General features: G+C 34.9%; 1 protein-coding gene across 1 annotated transcript in view; it reads left to right on the forward strand.

The window, feature by feature from the left end:
* DDX10 (DEAD-box helicase 10) overlaps positions 1 to 21,416 on the forward strand; it is a 350,279-nt gene that overhangs the window by 68,302 nt on the left and 260,561 nt on the right. The window contains 5 exon segments of the mRNA XM_037841350.1: positions 8,136 to 8,237; positions 10,018 to 10,105; positions 12,576 to 12,664; positions 15,358 to 15,544; positions 15,546 to 15,836. Coding sequence (XP_037697278.1) covers positions 8,136 to 8,237; positions 10,018 to 10,105; positions 12,576 to 12,664; positions 15,358 to 15,544; positions 15,546 to 15,836 — 757 coding nt within the window.

The raw sequence follows: 21,416 nt of genomic DNA on the forward strand, positions 1-21,416 counted from the left end.
TTGTGGAAACATATACACAGCCTAAATCTTCCCATTCCACCCCCTCTCTAACATTCCATTAGTGGGATTAATCACATTTAGAATGTTGTAATGCTATCACCTTCCCACCATCCATTACTAGAAATTTCCCTTCACCTCAAACAGCAACCCTACACTCATTTCTTAACCCCCCATTGCCCCTTCCCCCACTTCTTGTAACCCATACTCTACTTTTCATCTCTATGGTCATATTCTGTGATAATTTCTTTGTGTTTACTGTGGGGCTTAAATTTAACCTCTTAAATCCATAACAGTCTTGGTTTTCTTTGATACCAACTTAACTTCAGTAGGACCCGTAAACTATGTCCTATACTCCTCCATTCTCCCACCTTTATATAGTTCTTGTCAAAAATTGCATGTTTTACATTGAGGCCAAAACCACTGATTTGTCGTTAGAGCTTATGTATTTTATATCCTGTAGGAAGTAAATACTGGAGTTACAAATCAAATATTATTGACTTCTATTTGTATTCCATTGTGGTCAGAGAATGTGCTTTGAATATCTTCAATTGTTTGTTTGTTTTTTTAATTTATTGAGGCTTGTTTTATGTCCCAGCATATGGTCTGTTCTGGAGAAAGATCTGTGATCACTAGAGAAAAATGTGTGTCCTGGTGATTTGGGATGTCAGGTTCTAAATATGTCTGTTAAAATTCTCTGTATCTCTTTCTCCTTTCTTTGTTTCTCTGTCGGTAGGGCTCCCTTTAGTATCTGAAGTAGGGCAGGTCTTTTATTGGCAAAATCTCTCAGCATTTGTTTCTCTGTGAAAAATTTAAGCTCTCCCTCAAATTTGAAGGAGAATTTCGCTGGATAAAGTATTCTTGGTTGGAAATTTTTCTTTCTGAGAATTTTAAATATGTCATGCCACTGCCTTATCGCCTCCATGGTGGCCACTGAGTAGTCGTTACTTAGTCTTGTGTTGTTTCCTTTGTATGTGGTGAATTGCTTTTCTCTTGCTGCTTTCAGAACTTGCTCCTTCTCTTCAGTATTTGAGAGTCTGATCAGAATAATCTTGGATTTGTTCTATTTGGAGTGATTGCCAGCTGCTCAGGGTCTCTGGGGCTTGGCTACTCCCCGCCGCTATTTCTGCAGCCCAGGGGCCTTTGCCTGTGCCATCGGTGGAATCCTGGGCGTCAAGGTCATGCCACAGACGTGGTCGCTCTAGGTCACTAGCTCTACTATGCGGGCCATGCCTGCCCTCCATTTTCCCTAATAATGTTTTTGTTTGTTTGTTTGTTTTTAAATATTCATTTTATTGAGATATATTCACATACCATGCACATTTGATTGTTCACAGTACCATTACATAGTTGTACATTCATCACCTAAACCAGTCCCTGACCCCTTCATTAGCACACACACAAAAATAACAAGAATAATAATTAAAGTGAAAAAGAGCAATTAAAATAAAAAGGAACACTGGGTGCCTTTGTCTGTTTGTTTGTTTCCTTCCCCTATTTTTCTACTCATCCATCCATAAACTAGACAAAGGGGAGTGTGGTCCTTACGGCTTTCCTAATCCCATTGTCACCCCTCATAAGCTACATTTTTATACAATTGTCTTCAAGATTCTTGGGTTCTGGGTTGTAGTTTGATAGTTTCAGGTATCCACCACCAGCTGCCCCAATTCATTAGAACCTAAAAAGGGTTGTCTAAAGTGTGCGTAAGAGTGCCCACCAGAGTGACCTCTCGGCTCCTTTTGGAATCTCTCTGCCACTGAAGCTTATTTCATTTCCTTTCACATCTCCCTTTTGGTCAAGAAGATGTTCTCTATCCAACGATGCCAGGTCTACATTCCTCCCCGGGAGTCATATTCCACGTTACCAGGGAGATTCACTCCCCTGGGTGTCTGATCCCACGTAGCGGGGAGGGCAGTGATTTCACCTTTCAAGTTGGCTTAGCTAGAGAGACAGGGCCACATCTGAGCAACAAAGAGGCATTCGGGAGGAGGCTCTTAGGCACAATTATAGGGAGGCCTAGCCTCTCCTTTGCAGCAACAGTCTTCCCAAGGGTAAAACCTGTGGTAGAGGGCTCAACCCATCAAACCACCAGTCCCCTATGTCTGTGGTCATGTTAGCAACCATGGAGGTGGGGTAGGCTAATACCCCTGCATTCTCCACAGGCTCCTAAAGGGGGCTCTACATATTTTTTCCTTGTTTTTTTTTTTTTTTTTAACTTTTTTTGTTAAATCAACTGTATGAAAAATAAAAAAATAAAAATAATAATTGAAAAAAAAACATACAATAAAAGAACATTTCAAAGAGACCATAACAAGGGAGTAAGAAAAAGACAACTAACCTAAGATAACTGCTTTACTTCCAACATGTTCCTACTCTACCCCAAGAAAGTTACCTAATATAGCAACATTTCTGTGAACTTGTTCCTCCTATACCCAACAGAAATTAATAGACCATAGTCATTCCTGGGCATTCCCAGAACGTTAAATTTACCCACGATAGCTTATCTGTTCTTCTTGGATTTTTGTTCCCCTTCCTTAATTGCTCTCTATTGATAGTTCCCCTACATTCTACATTATAAACCATTTGTTTTACATTTTTCAAAGTTCACATTAGTGGTAGCATATAATATTTCTCTTTTTGTGCCTGGCTTAATTCGCTCAGCATTATGTCTTCAAGATTCATCCATGTCATATGTTTCACGAGATCATTCCTTCTTACTGCCATGTAGTATTCCATCGTGTGTATATACCACATTTTATTTATCCACTCATCTGTTGAAGGACATTTGGGTTGTTTCCATCTCTTGGCAATTGTGAGTAATGCTGCTATGAACATTGGCATGCAGATATCTGTTTGTGTCACTGCTTTCCGATCTTCCGGGTATATACCGAGAAGTGCAATCGCTGGATCGAATGGTAACTCTATATCTAGTTTTCTGAGGAACTGCCAGACTGACTTCCAGAGTGGCTGAACCATTATACAGTCCCACCAACTATGAGTAAGAGTTCCAATTTCTCCACATCCCCTCCAGCATTTGTAGTTTCCTGTTTGTTTAATGGCAGCCATTCTAATCAGTGTTAGATGGTATCTCATTGTGGTCTTAGTTTGCATCTCTCTAATAGCTAGTGAAGCTGAACATTTTTTCGTATGTTTCTTGGCCATTTGTATTTCCTCTTCAGAGAACTGTCCTTTCATATCTTTTGCCCATTTTGTAATTGGACTGTCTGTACTATTGTCATTGAGTTGTAGGATTTCTTTATATATGCAAGATATCAGTCTTTTGTCAGATACATGGTTTCCAAAATTTTTTTCCCATTGAGTTGGCTGCCTCTTCACCTTTTTGAGAAATTCCTTTGAGGTACAGAAACTTCTAAGCTTGAGGAGTTCCCATTTATCTATTTTTTCTTTTGTTGCTTGTGCTTTGGGTATAAAGTCTAGGAAGTGTCCGCCTAATACAAGGTCTTGAAGATGTTTTCCTACATTATCTTCTAGGAGTTTTATGGTACTTTCTTTTATATTGAGATCTTTGGTCCATTTTGAGTTAATTTTTGTGTAGGGTGTGAGGTAGGGATCCTCTTTCATTCTTTTGGATATGGATATCCAACTCTCCCAGCCTCATTTGTTGAAAAGACCATTATGACCCAGTTCAGTGACTTTAGGGGCCTTATCAAAGATCAGTCTGCCATAGATCTGGGGGTCTATCTCCGAGTTCTCAATCCGATTCCATTGATCTATATGTCTGTCTTTGTGCCAGTACCATGCTGTTTTGACAACTGTGGCTTTATAATAAGCTTCAAAGTCAGGGAGTGTAAGTCCTCCCACTTCGTTTTTCTTTTTTAGAGTGTCTTTAGCAGTTTGAGGCATCTTCCCTTTCCAAATAAATTTGATAACTAGCTTTTCCAAGTCTGCAAAGTAGGTTGTTGGAATTTTGATTGGGATTGCATTGAATCTGTAGATGAGTTTGGGTAGAATTGATATCTTAATGACATTTAGCCTTCCTATCCATGAACATGGAATGTTTTTCCATCTTTTAAGGTCCCCTTCTATTTCTTTTAGTAGAGTTATGTAGTTTTGTTTGTACAGGTCTTTTGCATCTTTGGTTAAGTTTATTCCTAGGTACTTGATTTTTTTAGTTGCTGTTGAAAATGGTATCTTTTTCTTGAGTGTCTCTTCAGTTTGTTCATTTCTAGCATATAGAAACATTACTGACTTATGTGCATTAATCTTGTATCCCGCTACTTTGCTAAATTTGTTTATTAGCTCTAGTAGCTGTATCGTCAATTTCTCAGTGTTTTCCAGATACAAGATCATATCATCTGCAAACAATTGGAGTTTTACTTATTCTTTTCCAATTTGCATACCTTTTGTTTCTTTGTCTTGCCGGATTGCCCTGGCTAGCACTTCCAGCACAATGTTGAATAACAGTGGTGAGAGCGGGCATCCTTGTCTTGTTCCTGATCTTAGAGGGAAGGCTTTCATTGTCTCACCATTGAATACTATGCTGGCTCTGGGTTTTTCATATATGCTCTTTATCATATTGAGGAAGTTTCCTTCAATTCCTACCTTTTGAAGTGTTTTTATCAAAAACAGATGTTGTGTTTTGTCAAATGCTTTTTCAGCATCTATTGAGATGATCATTTGATTTTTCCCTTTCAAATTGTTAATGTGTTGTAATACATTGATTGATTTTCTTATGTTGAACCATCCTTGCATGCCTGGAATGAACCCCACTTGGTCATGGTGTATGATTTTTTTAATGTGTCTTTGGATTCGATTTGCAAGTATTTTGTTGAGGATTTTTGCATCTATATTCATTAGGGTAATTGGCCGGTAGTTTTCCTTTCTTGTAGCATCTTTTCCTGGTTTTGGTATTAGATTAATGTTAGCTTCATAAAATGAGTTAGGTAGTGTTCCATTTTCTTCAATGTTTTGAAAGAGTTTAAGTAAGATTGGTATCAGTTCTTTTTGGAAAGTTTGGTAGAATTCCCCTGTGAAGCCATCTGGCCCTGGGCATTTATTTGTGGGAACTGATAGTGTTTTAATATCCAGAATATAAAAAGAAATCCTTCAACTCAGCAACGAAAAGACAACCCAATTTTTAAATGGGCAAAAGACTTGAGTGGGCATCTTTCCAAAGAAGGTATACAAATGGCCAGAAAGCACATGAAAAGATGCTCAACATCATTAGCCATCAGGGAAATGGAAATCAATACCACAATGTGATACTATTTCATACCTATTAGAATGGCTGCTATTGAGAAAACAGAAAATAATGAGTGTTGGAGAGGATGCGGAGAAATGGGAACACTCATTCCTTACTGGTGGCAATGTGAAATGGTGCAGGGGACAGTTTGGAGGTTCCTCAAAAAGCTAAGTATAAAACTTCCATATGATTTGGGAATCGTACCACTAGGAATATACCCCAAAGAATTGAAAGCGAGGTCTTGAAGAGATATTTTAACACTGATGCTCATAGCAGCATTCTTCACAATTGCCAACAGGTGGAAGTAACCTATGTGTCCATCAACTGATGGATGGATACATAAAATGTGGTGCATACATATGATGGAATATTACTCAGCCATAAAAAGGAATGAATTCCTGATTCATGTGACAGCGTGGATGAACCTTGATGACATCATGTTGAGTGAAATATGCCATTCACAAAATAACAAATATTGTATGCTCTCAATCATTTGAAACAATTAGAATAAGTAAACTCATAGAAGGTTACCAGAGGACGGTTTGGGGATAGGGAATGGGAAGTTAAGGCTTAAATGTACAGGGTTCCTATTTGGAATGATAGAAATGTTTTGGTAATGGATAGTGGTGATGGTAGCACACAATGTGAATGTAGTTAACAGCATTGAGATATATAACTGAATATGATTAAAAGGGAAAATATTAGATTGTATATATAGTAATAATAAAATTAAAAAAAAAAAATCCATGAACCTACACTGCACAAATAGTGAATCCTAAGTTAAATCATGGACTTCAGTTAATAGTACAAGTATAAAATGAGCTATCATCAGTTGTAACAGATGTTCCACACCAATGCAAGGTGTTGGTGGTGGGATGGTTATGGGAATCCTGTATTTTATGCATGATTGTTCTGTACACTCAGAACTTCTATAATAAAGGGAAAAAAAATCAATGAGGAATGTGTTTGGTATCAGTTTGTCAGTCACAAGACAGGTACTACACTTGGTCCTAGGCAAAAGGCTGAGAAGCAGTAAGAAGATAGACATTGAGCCAAAGGAGTAAATGTGTGTTCAACTTTACTCTGTTGTTACCGCTTCCCGGCCCGTTTGTTTAATATATATTCATTTCGAGAAAATAGAAAAGCAAGACTAGGCCCTCCTATATGCTGCCTTTTCTGCCTGGAATACTTGATACTCCATCCATATTCTTACCCTTATCTACCTGTAATGTTTGACTGATTCCTCTTTGTTCTTTAGATCTTAGCTGAGATGTCATTTCTTCGGGGCTGTTTCCTTAAACCCTGGACTACGTTCATTATTGCTCTTTGTGAACATTCCCGTAGCTTTCTGCACATCTACCTTAACACTAATGATGCTTTATTGTTGTTGCTAGTTTTAATATCTGTCCCTAATAGATTGTGAGCTCTGTGAGAGCAATGACCGTGTCTGTGTTATCACATGATTTCAGTGCCTGGCACATAGTGGCTTCTTAAAAAGATTTTGAACAAATGAATGTATATGTAAAATATGAGATTAGAATGACATCTTACCATATGTGTAGGAGTTTTATAGTTTTTTTTTTTAAATCAACATGTAAGGTATAACAATTGCTTTTCAATATTTGAAATATAGTAAAGTACAGTACCGTCTCTCAGTAAGTCAACACAGCCAGTTTTCCCCTCCAGTGTTGGATGACAAAAGTCTCCTTACAAACAGTGGTATTCAAGGTCTTCCAAAAATATGCTCTAATATACTTTTCTAGCAGTCTTTCCTCCCAACCACTTTTGTACTCAACTTGCTTCAGTTTAGTTTCTCCTATATTTAGTTTCCTCTCTCCTAAATTTGCCCTGTGTTTTCTGGTTTCCCCTCCTTTGTTCATGTGATTCTCCCCCTTTGGAATGCCTTGGCCTTTTTCTTTTCTATTTATCTTCAAGACCCAGCTCACTTACCATCAGCTATTATATTTTTGTGTTTCTCTGGCCATCTCTGAGTGGTCAGTTTTCCCTTCTAAGATTGTGGCATTAGTTACCCATGGTTGTCCTTTGGCACTTAACTATATACTGCTCTGTGAGTGTTCTCTTGCTTTTGTGTGTTTTTGACTTTTGTAGTCAACTAGCTTGTTAGCTCATTGAAGACAGGGGTATTCACCTTCTATTTCTTCTTGTTCTTCACAGTTTATACCTGGCACAAAGTTTCTTGGTAAATAATTTCTTATTTGGTTAATTGTAAGAATTTTCCCCTCATGTATTATAGCATGAAAGTTGAGAGTTGCTTTGAGATTATAGTTTCTTTATTTAAAAAATTTTCCCAGTTCTTTTTATCTTACTGCTTGTGGGTATATCTGATATTAAAGTATGCAAGTAGCACAAGAAGCTTAAGTAACTACAAGAGGCCTTGTAGCCCACTTAAAGAAAAGTTTTGAGAGACTTTACTAGGTGAGGATAGAGAACTAAGTGGGTTGGAGGCGAGATTTTTACCTGAGCAGAGATCCATTTCTTAGAGCTCATGTATCTGAACAATTTTCTTCTCTGGTTGTAAGTAAATCCCTAGGAAGATAAATTGATATCCTCAGTATATTGGATACCATGTTTATTAAATGACTAATTTTATTACTGTCCTCAATGAGAAACTTCCCTTGCTATATAGGTAGAGAGCTATTTAAGAAATGCTTTCTAATTGACTTGTTCCTTAGGATCTAGTTCTTTTGTTGTGGCACAGCCTAAAAGTCATAAGGAATTATAGCTAGTAATAAAAATTTGAAATGAGATGTTCAGCACTCTGGTTATCTGTTGTCATAGAAGCTTTTTAAAAAATGGTATTCCTTATATTTACAAATTAGGTGAAGTTGCTTCCTTGTTTCCTATTCATCAAACTGTGAAAATTTCAAATGCAGATTGCACTGATGTAGAATAGATTTTGTTTCTTTTTGTTTAGGTACAAAGAAGATGGTGAAGCTTTATTAATTTTGCTACCCTCAGAAGAAAAAGGGATGGTGCAGCAGCTTCTGCAAAGGAAAGTGCCTGTGAAGGAAATCAAGTAAGAACTGTTTGTTGTCTTTATGTTAGGAAAATGAGGGCATGGAATTACTATGCTTGATTATGTACATCTAATACCCTCCTCCCCTAATCCATTTTATCATCTAACTTGTGACCTTTTGAACTTATTTTAATTTTTTTATTGCAACTTTTTCAGAAGTCTGCTAGTGGGGAAAATAAAGATGGAAAGGAAAACTTGTTAGCTTTTGGAAGCATTTTATGGTTGAAAGGAGTAAACTTCTGATGAAATTATTTTTGAATTCCCTGTCCATCTTAGAGAATTGTGGTCTCCTTTTATTGAGGCTGTGTACATTGAACACCAGCAGAATTGATCAGAATCTTACGTTGCAGCTGTTAAAACCCTGACTTGATTTGCTTCAAATTAATGTGGGGAGTGGGAGTAGGGGAAGATGTGTGTGAGGGGGTGGATGGAACAAGGTTGGCCATGAGTTGATAATTGTTGAAGCTGAGTGTATGTTTCCCTCCTTTGTATATTTTGAAATTTTCAATAATAATGATGATAATAATAATAATAATAAAAAGGCACCCTACCTACCACCACCCACCACCACCCCAGCTTTGGTTCGAGGTAGGTTGGTCCAAATCAAGGAAGCAAGTGGGGTTGCTTTTGTGAAACCTAGTGCCTTATAAGGGTTTCATTCTTTCCTGTAGCCTCCCTGGGCAGAGTGAAGTTAACATCTCTATTGCCTAATTTCTAGATAGAGAAGCAATATTTATATAGCTTTGGCCATGTTTTTCTATATAGAGAAGCAATATTTATATAACTTTGGCCATGTTTTTATTTGAAATTGATTTTATAACATTTGACTGAAAATGGCAGCATTTACAAAAATGACAATTTGTTTCATTTGTTACATCTCATTAACTATTTGTGTACCACTCTAGGCTGTTTTCTTTATTAGTTAAGAAGTAACGAATGCTAATTGTGGTTGTTACCTCAAGTATCTTTCACTCAGCATGGGATCCTTCTTCAGAGAAAACATCTACTCTCTTCATTTCTTTATTCATAAGATCCAGTAAAGTCAAATTTATGCCCAGTGTACATTGTGGGGTTGAGAATGCCTTCTTGACCAAAGGCGGGTAAAGAAATGAAGCAAAGTTTCAGTGGCTAAGCGATTTCAAATAGAGTCGAGAGGTCATTCTGGAGGTTATTCTTAAGAATTATATAGATATTCCTTTTTAGTTTCTAGTGTATTAGAATAGCTAGAAAGAAATACCTGAATCTGTTGAATTGTAACCCAGTAGACTTGATTCGTGATGATGATTGTATAACTGTATAGCTTTTGTCATGTGACTGTGTGATTGTGAAAACCTTGTGACTGACACAACCCTTTAACCAGTGTATGGGCAGATGAGTAATAAAATAAAGACAAAAAATATATAAATAATATGAGGGGATAAGAAGTATGAGATATTTGGGGTGTGCATTTCTATTTTTATTTTTATTTTTTCTTTGTTTTAGAGTAAGGAAAATGTTCTAAAATTGATTGTGGCGATGAATGCACAACCATATGATGATACTGTAAGCCATTGATTGTATACTTTGGATGGATTATATGGTGTGTGAATATATCTCGATAACATTGCATTTAAAAAAAATTATGCCAAGTGTAAGTTCATTCTAAACTGGTTCATGTATGAGATATGATATTATGCATTTAAAAATAATACTGAGGAAAATAAGAAAGTGCTGCACAGTATTTTCAATTTCTAAAATTGAGATGTCTTAGTTAAACTTTTATCTTCCTTTTGCTACAAAGAATCAATCCAGAAAAACTTATAGATGTCCAGAAAAAATTGGAGTCATTTTTAGCCCAAGATCAAGATTTAAAAGAAAGAGCTCAGAGAGTAAGTAATTTTTTAATTGAATGCCATCATTGGAATGAAACATATGATAAGGTTAAATTCCGTCCTTTCCTGCTGTTTCTAGGTTGCATGGTCATGCTTCAGTTATTCAAGTAGTATAATGTTCAGATAGATAAGTTTAGCTTATTCTGTAAATTTTCCAAAAATATTTTTTAGAGTAAGTTGGGAAAATATCTGTTAGTACTTATTTATAATCTTGTCATAGACATATAGAAAATCCTGTTAAAGTTAACTTTTACATGCGCAGTAGACTAGCATACTTGATGTTGTCAACCTTTGATCAATACAGTGGTTGCACCTGCTTGACTGAAATATTAGTATCTTTCTATATTAAGTTCAATTTCTAAAAAGCATGGAATTCGTTCTAAATTACCCTTAGGAATGAGGTTTTTAATCTAACTTTAATCTAATCTTCCCAAATTGCTTCTTTGGGCTTAGAAATCCTCTTGATTGGCAAATACATGAAAAATTGTTTGTTAAATTTACTTTTTAGTTCTTAGAATGTTCAGCAGTAGATTCTTCGGAGAAGAAGATTTGAAATTATTTTGTATTGCTTTTACAGCTATCTAATTTTGAGTCCCTAATATGAAGCTCTTCATTTTCACTATTCCTTTACTGCCTTATCTTGTGGTTATGAGATCTTTGCACACAACAATGAGATAGAGAATATGGGTTCAGAAGTTGGATTCTATTTGAGCAAATAGGTAAAATGAGAGAAAGAAAATAAAGATCATATGGAAAGGGCATCCTAAGTAGATGAAGTAGCCTGAGCAGAAAAACAGTCAACAGTCGGATTTTTATGTTATGATTTTGAAACTGGATATTCCTAGCAAAGAATTAAATTTTTATTTAAAGAGAAAATCTTGTATGTTTTGACAATTAATTTTACATTTTATCAAATTATTTTCACTTTCTTAAATAATAACAGCATTGATGATGAAAGCTAATATTTGGAGTGATCCATGTGCTAGGCACCGTCTCAGTCATGATATGACTGTATTGCATGACAGTTTTATATGCACTATTATTTAATGCTCTTAGCTACTTAGGAAGCAGGTGGTATTGTTTCAGTTTTACATATGAATAAATAGTAGCTTGACAATATTAAAAAAAAATTGTCCGACATTATATAGTTATTAAGTGGCAGATATGAGATTTAAATTCAGGTCTGACTTCCTCAAACTATCATGCTGTACCAGGAGAAATTAATTCTAAAATATAATAAAACCACCTATGATCAAAATGATGAACTATGCAAAGTTGGACTTCTATAAGCTCTCTTTACCTAAAACTGAATGTAAAGGGCCTTTAAATAAATTGTTGATTTAAAAAAATTATTTGGACCTACATTTGTCAGTGTGTGCAAATTTTGTCTAATAAACATACTTCAAGCTAGGAGTTAATTTATTTTAGAAGCTTTGTAAATGATATGAACATTAAAAAGCATATACACACACATGAATTCTGATTTGTTGTGATTTTACCATACCTAGGAGGTCATTCAATTATGAATCAGGAAATATGAAACACTGGAACGGTTTTGATTTACTAGTTTGTACATACAATAAATGATTCTTCTAGAACCAAATAAATGATGTGATTTATTGTGTGTCATGCATGGTTTAGCAGAATGACTGACTGTGTTGCCAGCAGCAACAAGCCATCTAATTTCATAGAAGTGACTTTCAAGCTTTTGATTATAATTTGGATGGAACAAAAATGATAAGCAACTAGGGTGATTTCTTGTGAACAGTTGTGGGGACAAAATTACCTTTGACCTTGCACCATTCATTGTTTTTCATGCCTAACAAGATACAGAAAATGGTTTGAAGGATAGTTGGTTATATTGTAAATTGTTTGAAGGTTAGCTGGTTAAAATGTGTGAGTTTAGGAAACATGGAAATGGAAATTAAACTTTACTAAAATTAAAAAATAATTACTTGCTTAGATATGATTAATCTTAGCTGTTTCATTTACAAAGCGACAAAGGGTCAGGACTATGTTTAGTTCTAGTGTACAGATAGCTTTTTTTTAACACAAACAGAAGAAAAATATTGCAAGTTGATGATTAATTACTAGAAATTAAAATAAAAAAGTTTTAAGAATGACCTTAGAGTACATCCCAAATCCATATTATTTCAAAGACTGTATTTTGCATTATACCTTACTGCATCTGACTGAGATTCACTTTTAGAATAGCTTTTAGGGAAGGTGATGTTCTGAGTTGAATTGGCAAATTTTAAAGTCTTTTCTAAGATTAGAGTTCTAAAATTAGGTTCGCTCTCTTTTTTTTATGTTGAATAGAGATATACTGAACTATTTTATAGATTTTCATTGCTGTTGAAATTATCCCTTTGGCTAATTTTTTAAATCTTGTTTTAATTTATTTTCCATTTCTGATTCATATTTTAAAACTTATTTTAATACTTGTATTTTAAAACTTATTTTACAGTGTTTTGTCTCCTACATACGTTCAGTATATCTAATGAAGGACAAAGAAGTATTTGATGTGAGCAAGTTACCACTACCTGAATATGCCCTGTAAGTATATGTAGTATAGCTGTAATTATGAATCCTCAAACTTAGAAGGAATTTGTTCCAAACTGGGTTCTCTGACAGTCCTAGTTTAAACTACTCTTTCTCACCTTAAAATAATCTGTTAAAGATCTGCAGAGAAAATGTCTAAAGACTCTGTAGAGAGCTAGTTGAATGTTCAGTTATTGTCAGGAAGAAATTTTTTATTTATAAATTCCTTCAAGTTACATAGGCAGTTTCCTATAGTCTGGTCTTAAAGGAGATGGAGAGCAACTGATAAGTATACTTTGAAATCTTTAAATGTCTGTGCAGTCCTCTTGTCTTTGAAACCTCAGCCTGGATTGCTATAGACAATACCTTTTTATGCTTTGGATGCAGGCCATCTCACTTATTTTAGATTGGTTTCCCGTATTGCTCATGGTCTAAATATTCTTTCTGTCTTGGTATTTCTTCCAGGAACACAGAGTTACTGTGACAAGATGCCACTGTTTAATAACCAAGGTTACCATTTTATGAAATGGAATTTTTGGTCTTGTTTTGGTCTAGTATTTGAGGGATTTTTTTTTTTTTTTGTAACTGTTTAGCTATGAAGGAGGAGTGTTTCAGTGAGGTCCTACTGTGGGAAAAGCAGTGACAAAGTAGCATGTAAGCACTGTTGAATGACAACCTGAAATTTCTCAGGATGTTGTGAAATATGTGCTTATGTGCTTAAAGACAAGGCCTGTATGTTTGGCTGCTCTCTAGCAATTTGAGTGCCTCTACATCTAACAAAAACTTTTATCTTGGACAGCTATTTTCCATTCTTTAGGTTAGACTGTAATTTTAAGAGATAATTTGTCACTTGTAACATTTTAGAACCCTTTCGATAGCATGGTGAGGCCACTGATTTTCCCTTTAAGTAATAGATGAGAAACCACATGCCATGGATAACATGTTTTTGTTCATTTATCTGTTTATGTACCAGTCTCTAGTGATTTCTGAATACGATCCATGGTTTAGGTTATTAGCTGATTTTGTGTGTGTATGTTTGTTCTGTGTGATGTTCTTCCCAGTTTTCTGATTGATTTAGCTGGGATATTAGAAAGCCACGGTGTTTTATACTGCTGGGCCATATTTAGGAGACGTTTTGTTGCAGCAGTCTTCAGCAAGCTTAATTTATTCACAGTTGAAGACCTTGCTTTTTATTTGAGATGCTTAAAAATGGCAGAAAATTAATTCCTGAACCTAAATTATTGGTAAAATTAAATTTGGTGTTTTCAGTTAATTTTTGTGGATGTTTGGATACGTAATTTCCTAGATATGTGTAATTTTCTTTAGAAGTCTTTGGTAACTAAAGCAGTGCTATGGAGGTAGGATATAATAAAAGTTTCAAAATCATTTTACTGAAGGAACATTTATTGAATGGCTAATATGCCAGGACATGATGCCAGGTGCTGGAATTATAGATGCATAATATGTACTTTCTACCTTCAAGGAGCTCAGTGTTTTAGTAGCTGAGGAAGAAACATAAATGTAATTGAAATAACTTGAGAGAAATGCTCTGATGGATATGGGTTTGTGATCCTAACCCCTAGATTCCCCCAGCAGTAATAGTAAAAACAGCAAGTGCTTAATAGTTGCTATCCATGTGCCAGACAGTATTTTAAGTGTATTACATCTATGAACTCATTTGTTCTTATAGCAACCCTTTGAGGTAAGTACCGTAATCATCCTGTCCTGCAAATGGGAAAATGGAGGGATAGAGAGGTTAAATAATGTTCCTGAGAGCCTGTAGCTAGTAAGAACCAAGATCTGAAACTCAGTAATCCCATTTCTGAATCCACATTTTTCACCACTACATTGTATGGCCTCTCAGATTTTCTAAGCACCATGTCATAGAAGAAAAAGACTGTGGATCTTTGTTGTAATGTTGGCTGTTTATTATAGCTGTCCTTGCTTTAAGATTTTATTTCCAATCCATCGATGGGAACTTAGTATAAGCCATTACCTTTGATCCACATTGGGAAAGAACTGATGTTAAAGTGAATCTTGATTTTAGAGGAAATTTGTTTTTTCTTTTCTTTCTTTTGGCCTCTTGTTTACAAAAATACTCTCTTTTTTATGGAAGTGATTGTGTCATATTTTGTTTCAGAGGACCAGGGCAGGGGCTGGGAGAACAGTGATATCTGGTATTTGTTCTTTTCAGAGAACTTTGTTTTGTCCTTTCATGGTTATGTGTCTACCAGTTTATTTAGTACTTATATTTTCCATATAGTTAGTTAATCTGATCTTTATAAAGACTGTGAGATAGGCCTGGCAAAAATTATTGTCCCATGTTATGAGGAAGCTGAGGCTGAGAAAGTTAAACTGAAAATTGGTATGTCTAGTATTTGGGCCATTATCATCTTGTTTCTGGTTGAAAGCTCTTTATTTTATACCATATTAGCCTCTTAAGAAAAAAAAAAAAACAAAAAAAAACCAGAAACAGAAACAGGTTATCTCCAATGTTTTCTGACAGGTGTTCATTATTACTGTTATTATTTTTGCTTGCCTTTTGGATCATCTAACCTGTCAGGATTGAATTGTATCATAGAGGAACATTTTCTCTTAAAAAAGGCTCTAAATATAGATCTCCACACTTGAGAAACTGTTTCATAATACCCATATATATATGCCATCAGTGTATTGAGGTAATTATTTTCATTTTTTGCATATTTAAGGTCTCTCGGTCTTGCTGTGGCACCCCGGGTGAGATTTCTTCAGAAAATGCAGAAACAACCCACCAAAGAATTGTTAATGAGCCAAGCCAATAAAGTAATTGAACCAAGGGCACCCTCCCTCACCAACGATGAAGTGGAAGAGTTTAGAGCCTATTTCAGTGAGAAAATGTCCATCCTTCAGAAAGGTGGGAAAAAAAACAGAAGAAACTGAGTACAGACTGGCTAATGGTATTAGTGATGAGGAAGAAGAAGAAGAAGAGAAGGAAGATGAAGGAGAATTGGAAGAGAAAGTGGGAAAAGCAAAAGGATCTCAAATTCAGTATGTTCCTAACACAGATGAGGCACAGAAAATCAAAGAAGTTCCTGTGCAGTTCATGGACAGAGATGAGGAGGACGAAGATGGACCTGATGCTGATTTCTTTAAGGTGAAACGGTACAATGTGTTTGGCTTGGACCTTAAAGAGAATAAAACATTACAGGTAAGTTTACTCCCAATAGAGGGTCTTCTATTATTTCTTAGTTCTTTTTACTGTGTACTATGCCTTTTGGTAACTATGGGAAAGTAAGAACTAGAAGAAAAACTTGTAAAATGACATTCTTGGCAACAAACTCTCCCTCCACCCTATTTAAACAAAATAGGCGCATTTTTCTTTAAATTTTGGGAACTGTAAGCAGTTGATAACTTTAATCCTCTTATTTACTAGTTTTCTGATGCTGTTTTTTTAATGCATTTTTAAAATTTTGAACTGTAACATGTATACATAACAGTGATAACTTTCAAAGTACGATTTAAGAAGTAGTTAGTGAAGCAAATTTCAAAGAATATCATGGGTTACAGTTCCACAACTTTAGCTATTAGCATTATTGTAAAATGTAATACACATACAGAAAGGTGTTAACTTTTGATGTACAGCTCAATAAGCAGTTATATAGGTAATTTCAAAAATTGTTATGGGTTACAGTTCCCCAGTTTCAGTTCTTTCCTTATTATGCCATATAGGGTATATACAGAAAAGTGAAGACTTTCAAAGCACAATTCAGCAAATAGCTATAGAGCAAATTTCAAAGGATGTTATAGGTTACAGTTCCACCATGTCATTTACCTCCTTCCAGCTATTCCAACACCCCAACATCTAAAAATATATATCTATTTATATAAAGTTTTAGTATTCATAGACCTCTGTTAAATGTTATCATGGTTGTTGCTACCCCTTCCTCTCACTTAATGTCTTTCTTCATCTTCAGGGGCATCAAAACAGTGAGCACCCTAACTTGTTCATATTGAGAGGGGGTGTCGACAGTATGGGGAAGGGGACTGTGATGCTGTGTTTTTTAAAGTAGCCAGAGTCACGATCATAACATTAAGGAAGGTGCTGGGGTTCCATGACTTACAGCGTCAGGATCCTTCCTTACGATTCTTTTCATAACTGCTGTCTGGTTTAAATCATTACAAAGCTTCCTTGCAATAATTTAATCTCTCTGATCATGAGCTTTATTCTTAATGAGATATTTTCTTTTGAGAACCAAGCCAGTACTTAAATAGAAAGTTAACACTTCTTTTTAGAGTCTGCTTAGGAAGATTTAGTAAAGGGTTTCAGGTAAGTCCTTTGTTTCTCTAGTGCATACCTGCTAGGGGAATAAAAGAGATCATCCTGATAAAGCACCTGTTTTCTAATATTTGTAGGTACACACTAAATGTGTGTTTTTCCTCACCTTCTCCTATTCCCCTTCCTACTTTGTATGCCTTTATTCTTGATCATTTTTTCAAAGAGAACTGAATGAAAAATTAAGGCTAGCTCTTATTCTTTATATAATATTTATTAAAATTCTAATAGTCATGGTATAAAATGCATATTAAATTGAGCCATGAAACTTGGAAAGGTGTTTCTTTGAGGAACTAAATAATAATAAAGAAAAGTAGTGAACACACTTACTGAGCACTTAATATACGTAAGGCTACTCTATTAAGCATTTTCTAAACATTATCTCATTGAGTCTTTTTTTGATAACACTGTGAGATAGGGACTATTACCTCATTTTATAGGTAAAGAAAAAAATGAGCACAGATTCAATAAAATAGTGAGGTACACAACTAGTAAGTAGCAAAATAGGAATTTGAACCTAGGTATTCTGACTTTGCCCAAGCTCTTGACCAACAATCTTATATTGTCCTCTGCTACTTCACATTAAACCATTTTAAATCTGTGATTAAATTTTATTTTATCACATGAAATAGGCACAAGAAATTAGATTTATTTTAACCTGTTTAGTCAAAATATTAAAACATTATTTTTATATCATTTTGTACGGTGAATGACAAATTGGTGTTAAGATTATGAAAGAATGATTATATAATTTCTTAATGGCACATGATAACTAAGGCATTTGTCTTGAGTTCACATGATAAGTAAGGCATTTGTATTAACTATTAATGGCTCATCTGTCATTTAAATGAAATTTATATAGAAAAACACCTTTTTTAAGCTTTTAATAATAGATTAAGGTACAACTGCACAGCAAAATTTACCTTTTTAAAGCTTACAATTTAATGAGTTTTGAAAAATGAATCCTGTTTTATGATTACTACCACAATCAAGAAATAAAACAGTTCTGTCACTCCAAAATATTTTCTTGTTTCCTTCACAATTACCTTCCCCTACATTCAAACTCTGGAAACCACCGATCTGATTTTTGCCCCTATAGTTTTGAATTTTTTTATAAGTAGACATAAAAGTGGAATTACATAATATGTTACCTGGTTTCTTTCATTTCAGATAATGCTATTGGATGTATTAGTAGTTTGTTCTTTTGAATTGCTGAGTAGTATTCCATTATGTGGAAATCGTAGTGCCCTCCCCTCTTCCATGGGAATTGGGTTATTTCCAGCTTTTGGTGATTATGAAAAAAGTTACTATAAACATTTTCATGTACAGGTTTTTATGTGGACACTGGTGAAATATCTGTTAAATCTTTTGCTCTCTGCCCTCCCACTCTCCCCCCACCATTTTTTTTTATGTTGAAAAATTTATCATTTAATAGATTATTTGTAACCATAGTAACAAGTTATAGTAATATAAGCAAGCTGTCTTCAGTGACATGAAAATAGCTGTTACTTGTCGCATATTCTTACAATGATTTATTTAAACCAACTTGCATAAGCTAAAGTAGAAATATATCTCATTAAAATAACACTAATAATAGAACTAGCAAAATAGTAATAGAATATTATTAATGACAAGAGATGTCATTTATTGAGTGCTAACTACATGATAAACTCATTACACATATTATTTCATGTAATCCTCGAAATACCCTGTGAAGTAGGTTTTATTGTTTCTGTTTTGCAGATAAGTAAGTTGATGGTCAGAGAGACTCTTGCCTGAAATCATATGGCTAATATGTGGATGTAAAGGTTTAAAATTCTTTCTTATAGCTACCACACTATTTTAAAGTAGAGTAACAGCTCTGAAATAGGCTCAGATAATATAAACTTATTATGAGATAAAGAAAGCATCCCAAACTAGTGAAGGAACAATTTCAATAAACAGTGTTAGGAAAATTGGCTATCTAATGGTGAGGGGAGAATCAAGTTACGTCTTTAACATTTAATTGATCTCAAGATGGAGAAAGCCTTTCTAACAATAAAAGCAAAGGACAAAAATTCACAAAAGACAAATTTTAAAAATTGAACCCCATATAAACTATTTTTTCTCTATCAAAAAATACATGAACAGAATTAAAAGGCAAATGACCAACCATAAAAAATATTTGCAATAAAGATACAGGGGGTTAATATCCCTTAAATATATAGAACCCCTACATATCAATAGTTTAAAAACACATAACACCTCACTAAATAAGTGATCAGAGAACCTGAATAGGCAGCTCATAGAAAAAGAAATACAATGATCTAGAACTTGTAAATACGTTAGAATAATACATTTGCAAATTAAAGAAACAGTGTGCTAGTGAGCCTGTCCCCATCACTTTTATAAATTGTGTTGTCTTACTATTATGATTTAAAAAGTTCTGTATATATTCTGAATACAAGTTCTGTAACAGATATGTATACTTTGCAAATATTTTTTCTCAGTCTATGGCTTGTATTTGTATTTTCTGAGCTATGTCTTTTGAAGAGCAGAAGTTTTGAATTTTGAAGTCTGATTTATCAATTTTTCTTTTATTATATATAGTTTTGTCATATCTGATAAATCTGTGGTTAACCCAAAGTCACAAAGATTTTCTCCTATATATTTTCCTAGAAGTTTATAGTTTTAGCTCTTACATTTAGGACTAGAATCTATATCAAGTTAACTTTTATATATGTGGTTCTAGGTGAGGGTTGTTTTTTTTTTTGGCATGTAGATGTCTAATTAATCCAGCATTATTTTTTGAAAGGACTGTACTTTTTCCTCTGAGTTATTTTGACCTTTTGCTGAGAATCAATTGGTCATTTATGTTGTGGATCGATTTCTGGTCTCAGGTCTGTCTACATTTCTATCTTTTCACCAATAACATCTGTCTTGAAGACTCGAACAGCTTTACAGTAAATCTTCAATCAAGTAGTATGAGTCCTACACTTTTTATTTTTTTTTCAAAGTTGCTTGGTTATTTTTGGACCTTTGTATTTCCATGTGAATTTTTGAATCAGCTAGTTAATTTGTACAAAAAGCCTGTTGATATTTTTATTGAGATTGCATTGAATCTATAAACAGTTTGGGGAGAATTTACATAGTTAAAATACTGAGTTTTCTCTTCCATGAACATGATATATCTCCATTTGTTTAGGTTACATTTAATTTCTTTTAGCAGTGTTTTGACATTTTAAGCACACATATCCTGCACATATTTTGTTAGATTCATCTCTTTCATGTTTTCAATGCTATTTTTTTTTCATATTTTAAATGATTTATTTGAAACTATTGAAATTTGACCTGAAAAACACTGAAACACGTGGGAACACTTCTAATTTTCTCCTGTATGATTAGTTTTCTGCTTACTGTCAGTGTTGGACAAAGTGCCGTAGCTACTACAGATGTTTTTTTTTTTTTTTTAAATCATCATTTTATTGAGATATATTCACATACCACACAGTCATACAAAACAAATTGTACTTTCGATTGTTTACAGTACCATTACATAGTTGTACATTCATCACCTAAATCAATCCCTGACACCTTCATTAGCACACACACAAAAATAACAAGAATAATAATTAGAGTGAAAAAGAGCAATTGAAGTAAAAAAGAACACTGGGTACCTTTGTCTGTTTGTTTCCTTCCCCTACTTTTCTACACATCCATCCATAAACTAGACAAAGTGGAGTTTGGTCCTTATGGCTTTCCCAATCCCATTGTCACCCCTCATAAGCTACATTTTTATACAACTGTCTTCGAGATTCATGGGTTCTGGGTTGTAGTTTGATAGTTTCAGGTATCCACCACCAGCTACCCCAATTCTTTAGAACCTAAAAAGGGTTGTCTAAAGTGTGCGTAAGAGTGCCCACCAGAGTGACCTCTCGGCTCCTTTTGGAATTTCTCTGCCACTGAAGCTTATTTCATTTCCTTTCACATCCCCCTTTTGGTCAAGAAGATGTTCTCCGTCCCACGATGCCGGGTCTACATTCCTCCCCGGGAGTCATATTCCACGTTGCCAGGGAGATTCAGTCCCCTGGGTGTCTGATCCCACGTAGAGGGGAGGGCAGTGATTTCACCTTTCAAGTTGGCTTAGCCAGAGAGAGAGGGCCACATCTGAGCAACAAAGAGGCATTCAGGAGGAGACTCTTAGGCACAAATATAGGGAGGGCCTAGCCTCTTCCTTTGCAGCAACCGTCTTCCAAGGGTAAAAACTTATGTTAGAGGGCTCAACCCATCAAACCACCAGTCCCCCTATGTCTGTGGTCATGTTAGCAACCATGGAGGTGGGGTAGGCGAATACCCCTGCATTCTCCACAGGCTCCTCAAGGGGGCACTACATCTTTTTTTTTTTTTCCTTGTTTTTCTTTCTTTCTTTTTTTTTTTAACTTTCCCTTCTTTTGTAAATCAACTGTATGAAAAAAA

This window comes from Choloepus didactylus, chromosome 6, assembly GCF_015220235.1.
Source record: "Choloepus didactylus isolate mChoDid1 chromosome 6, mChoDid1.pri, whole genome shotgun sequence".
In the NCBI taxonomy this organism is placed as follows: Eukaryota; Metazoa; Chordata; class Mammalia; order Pilosa; family Megalonychidae; genus Choloepus; species Choloepus didactylus.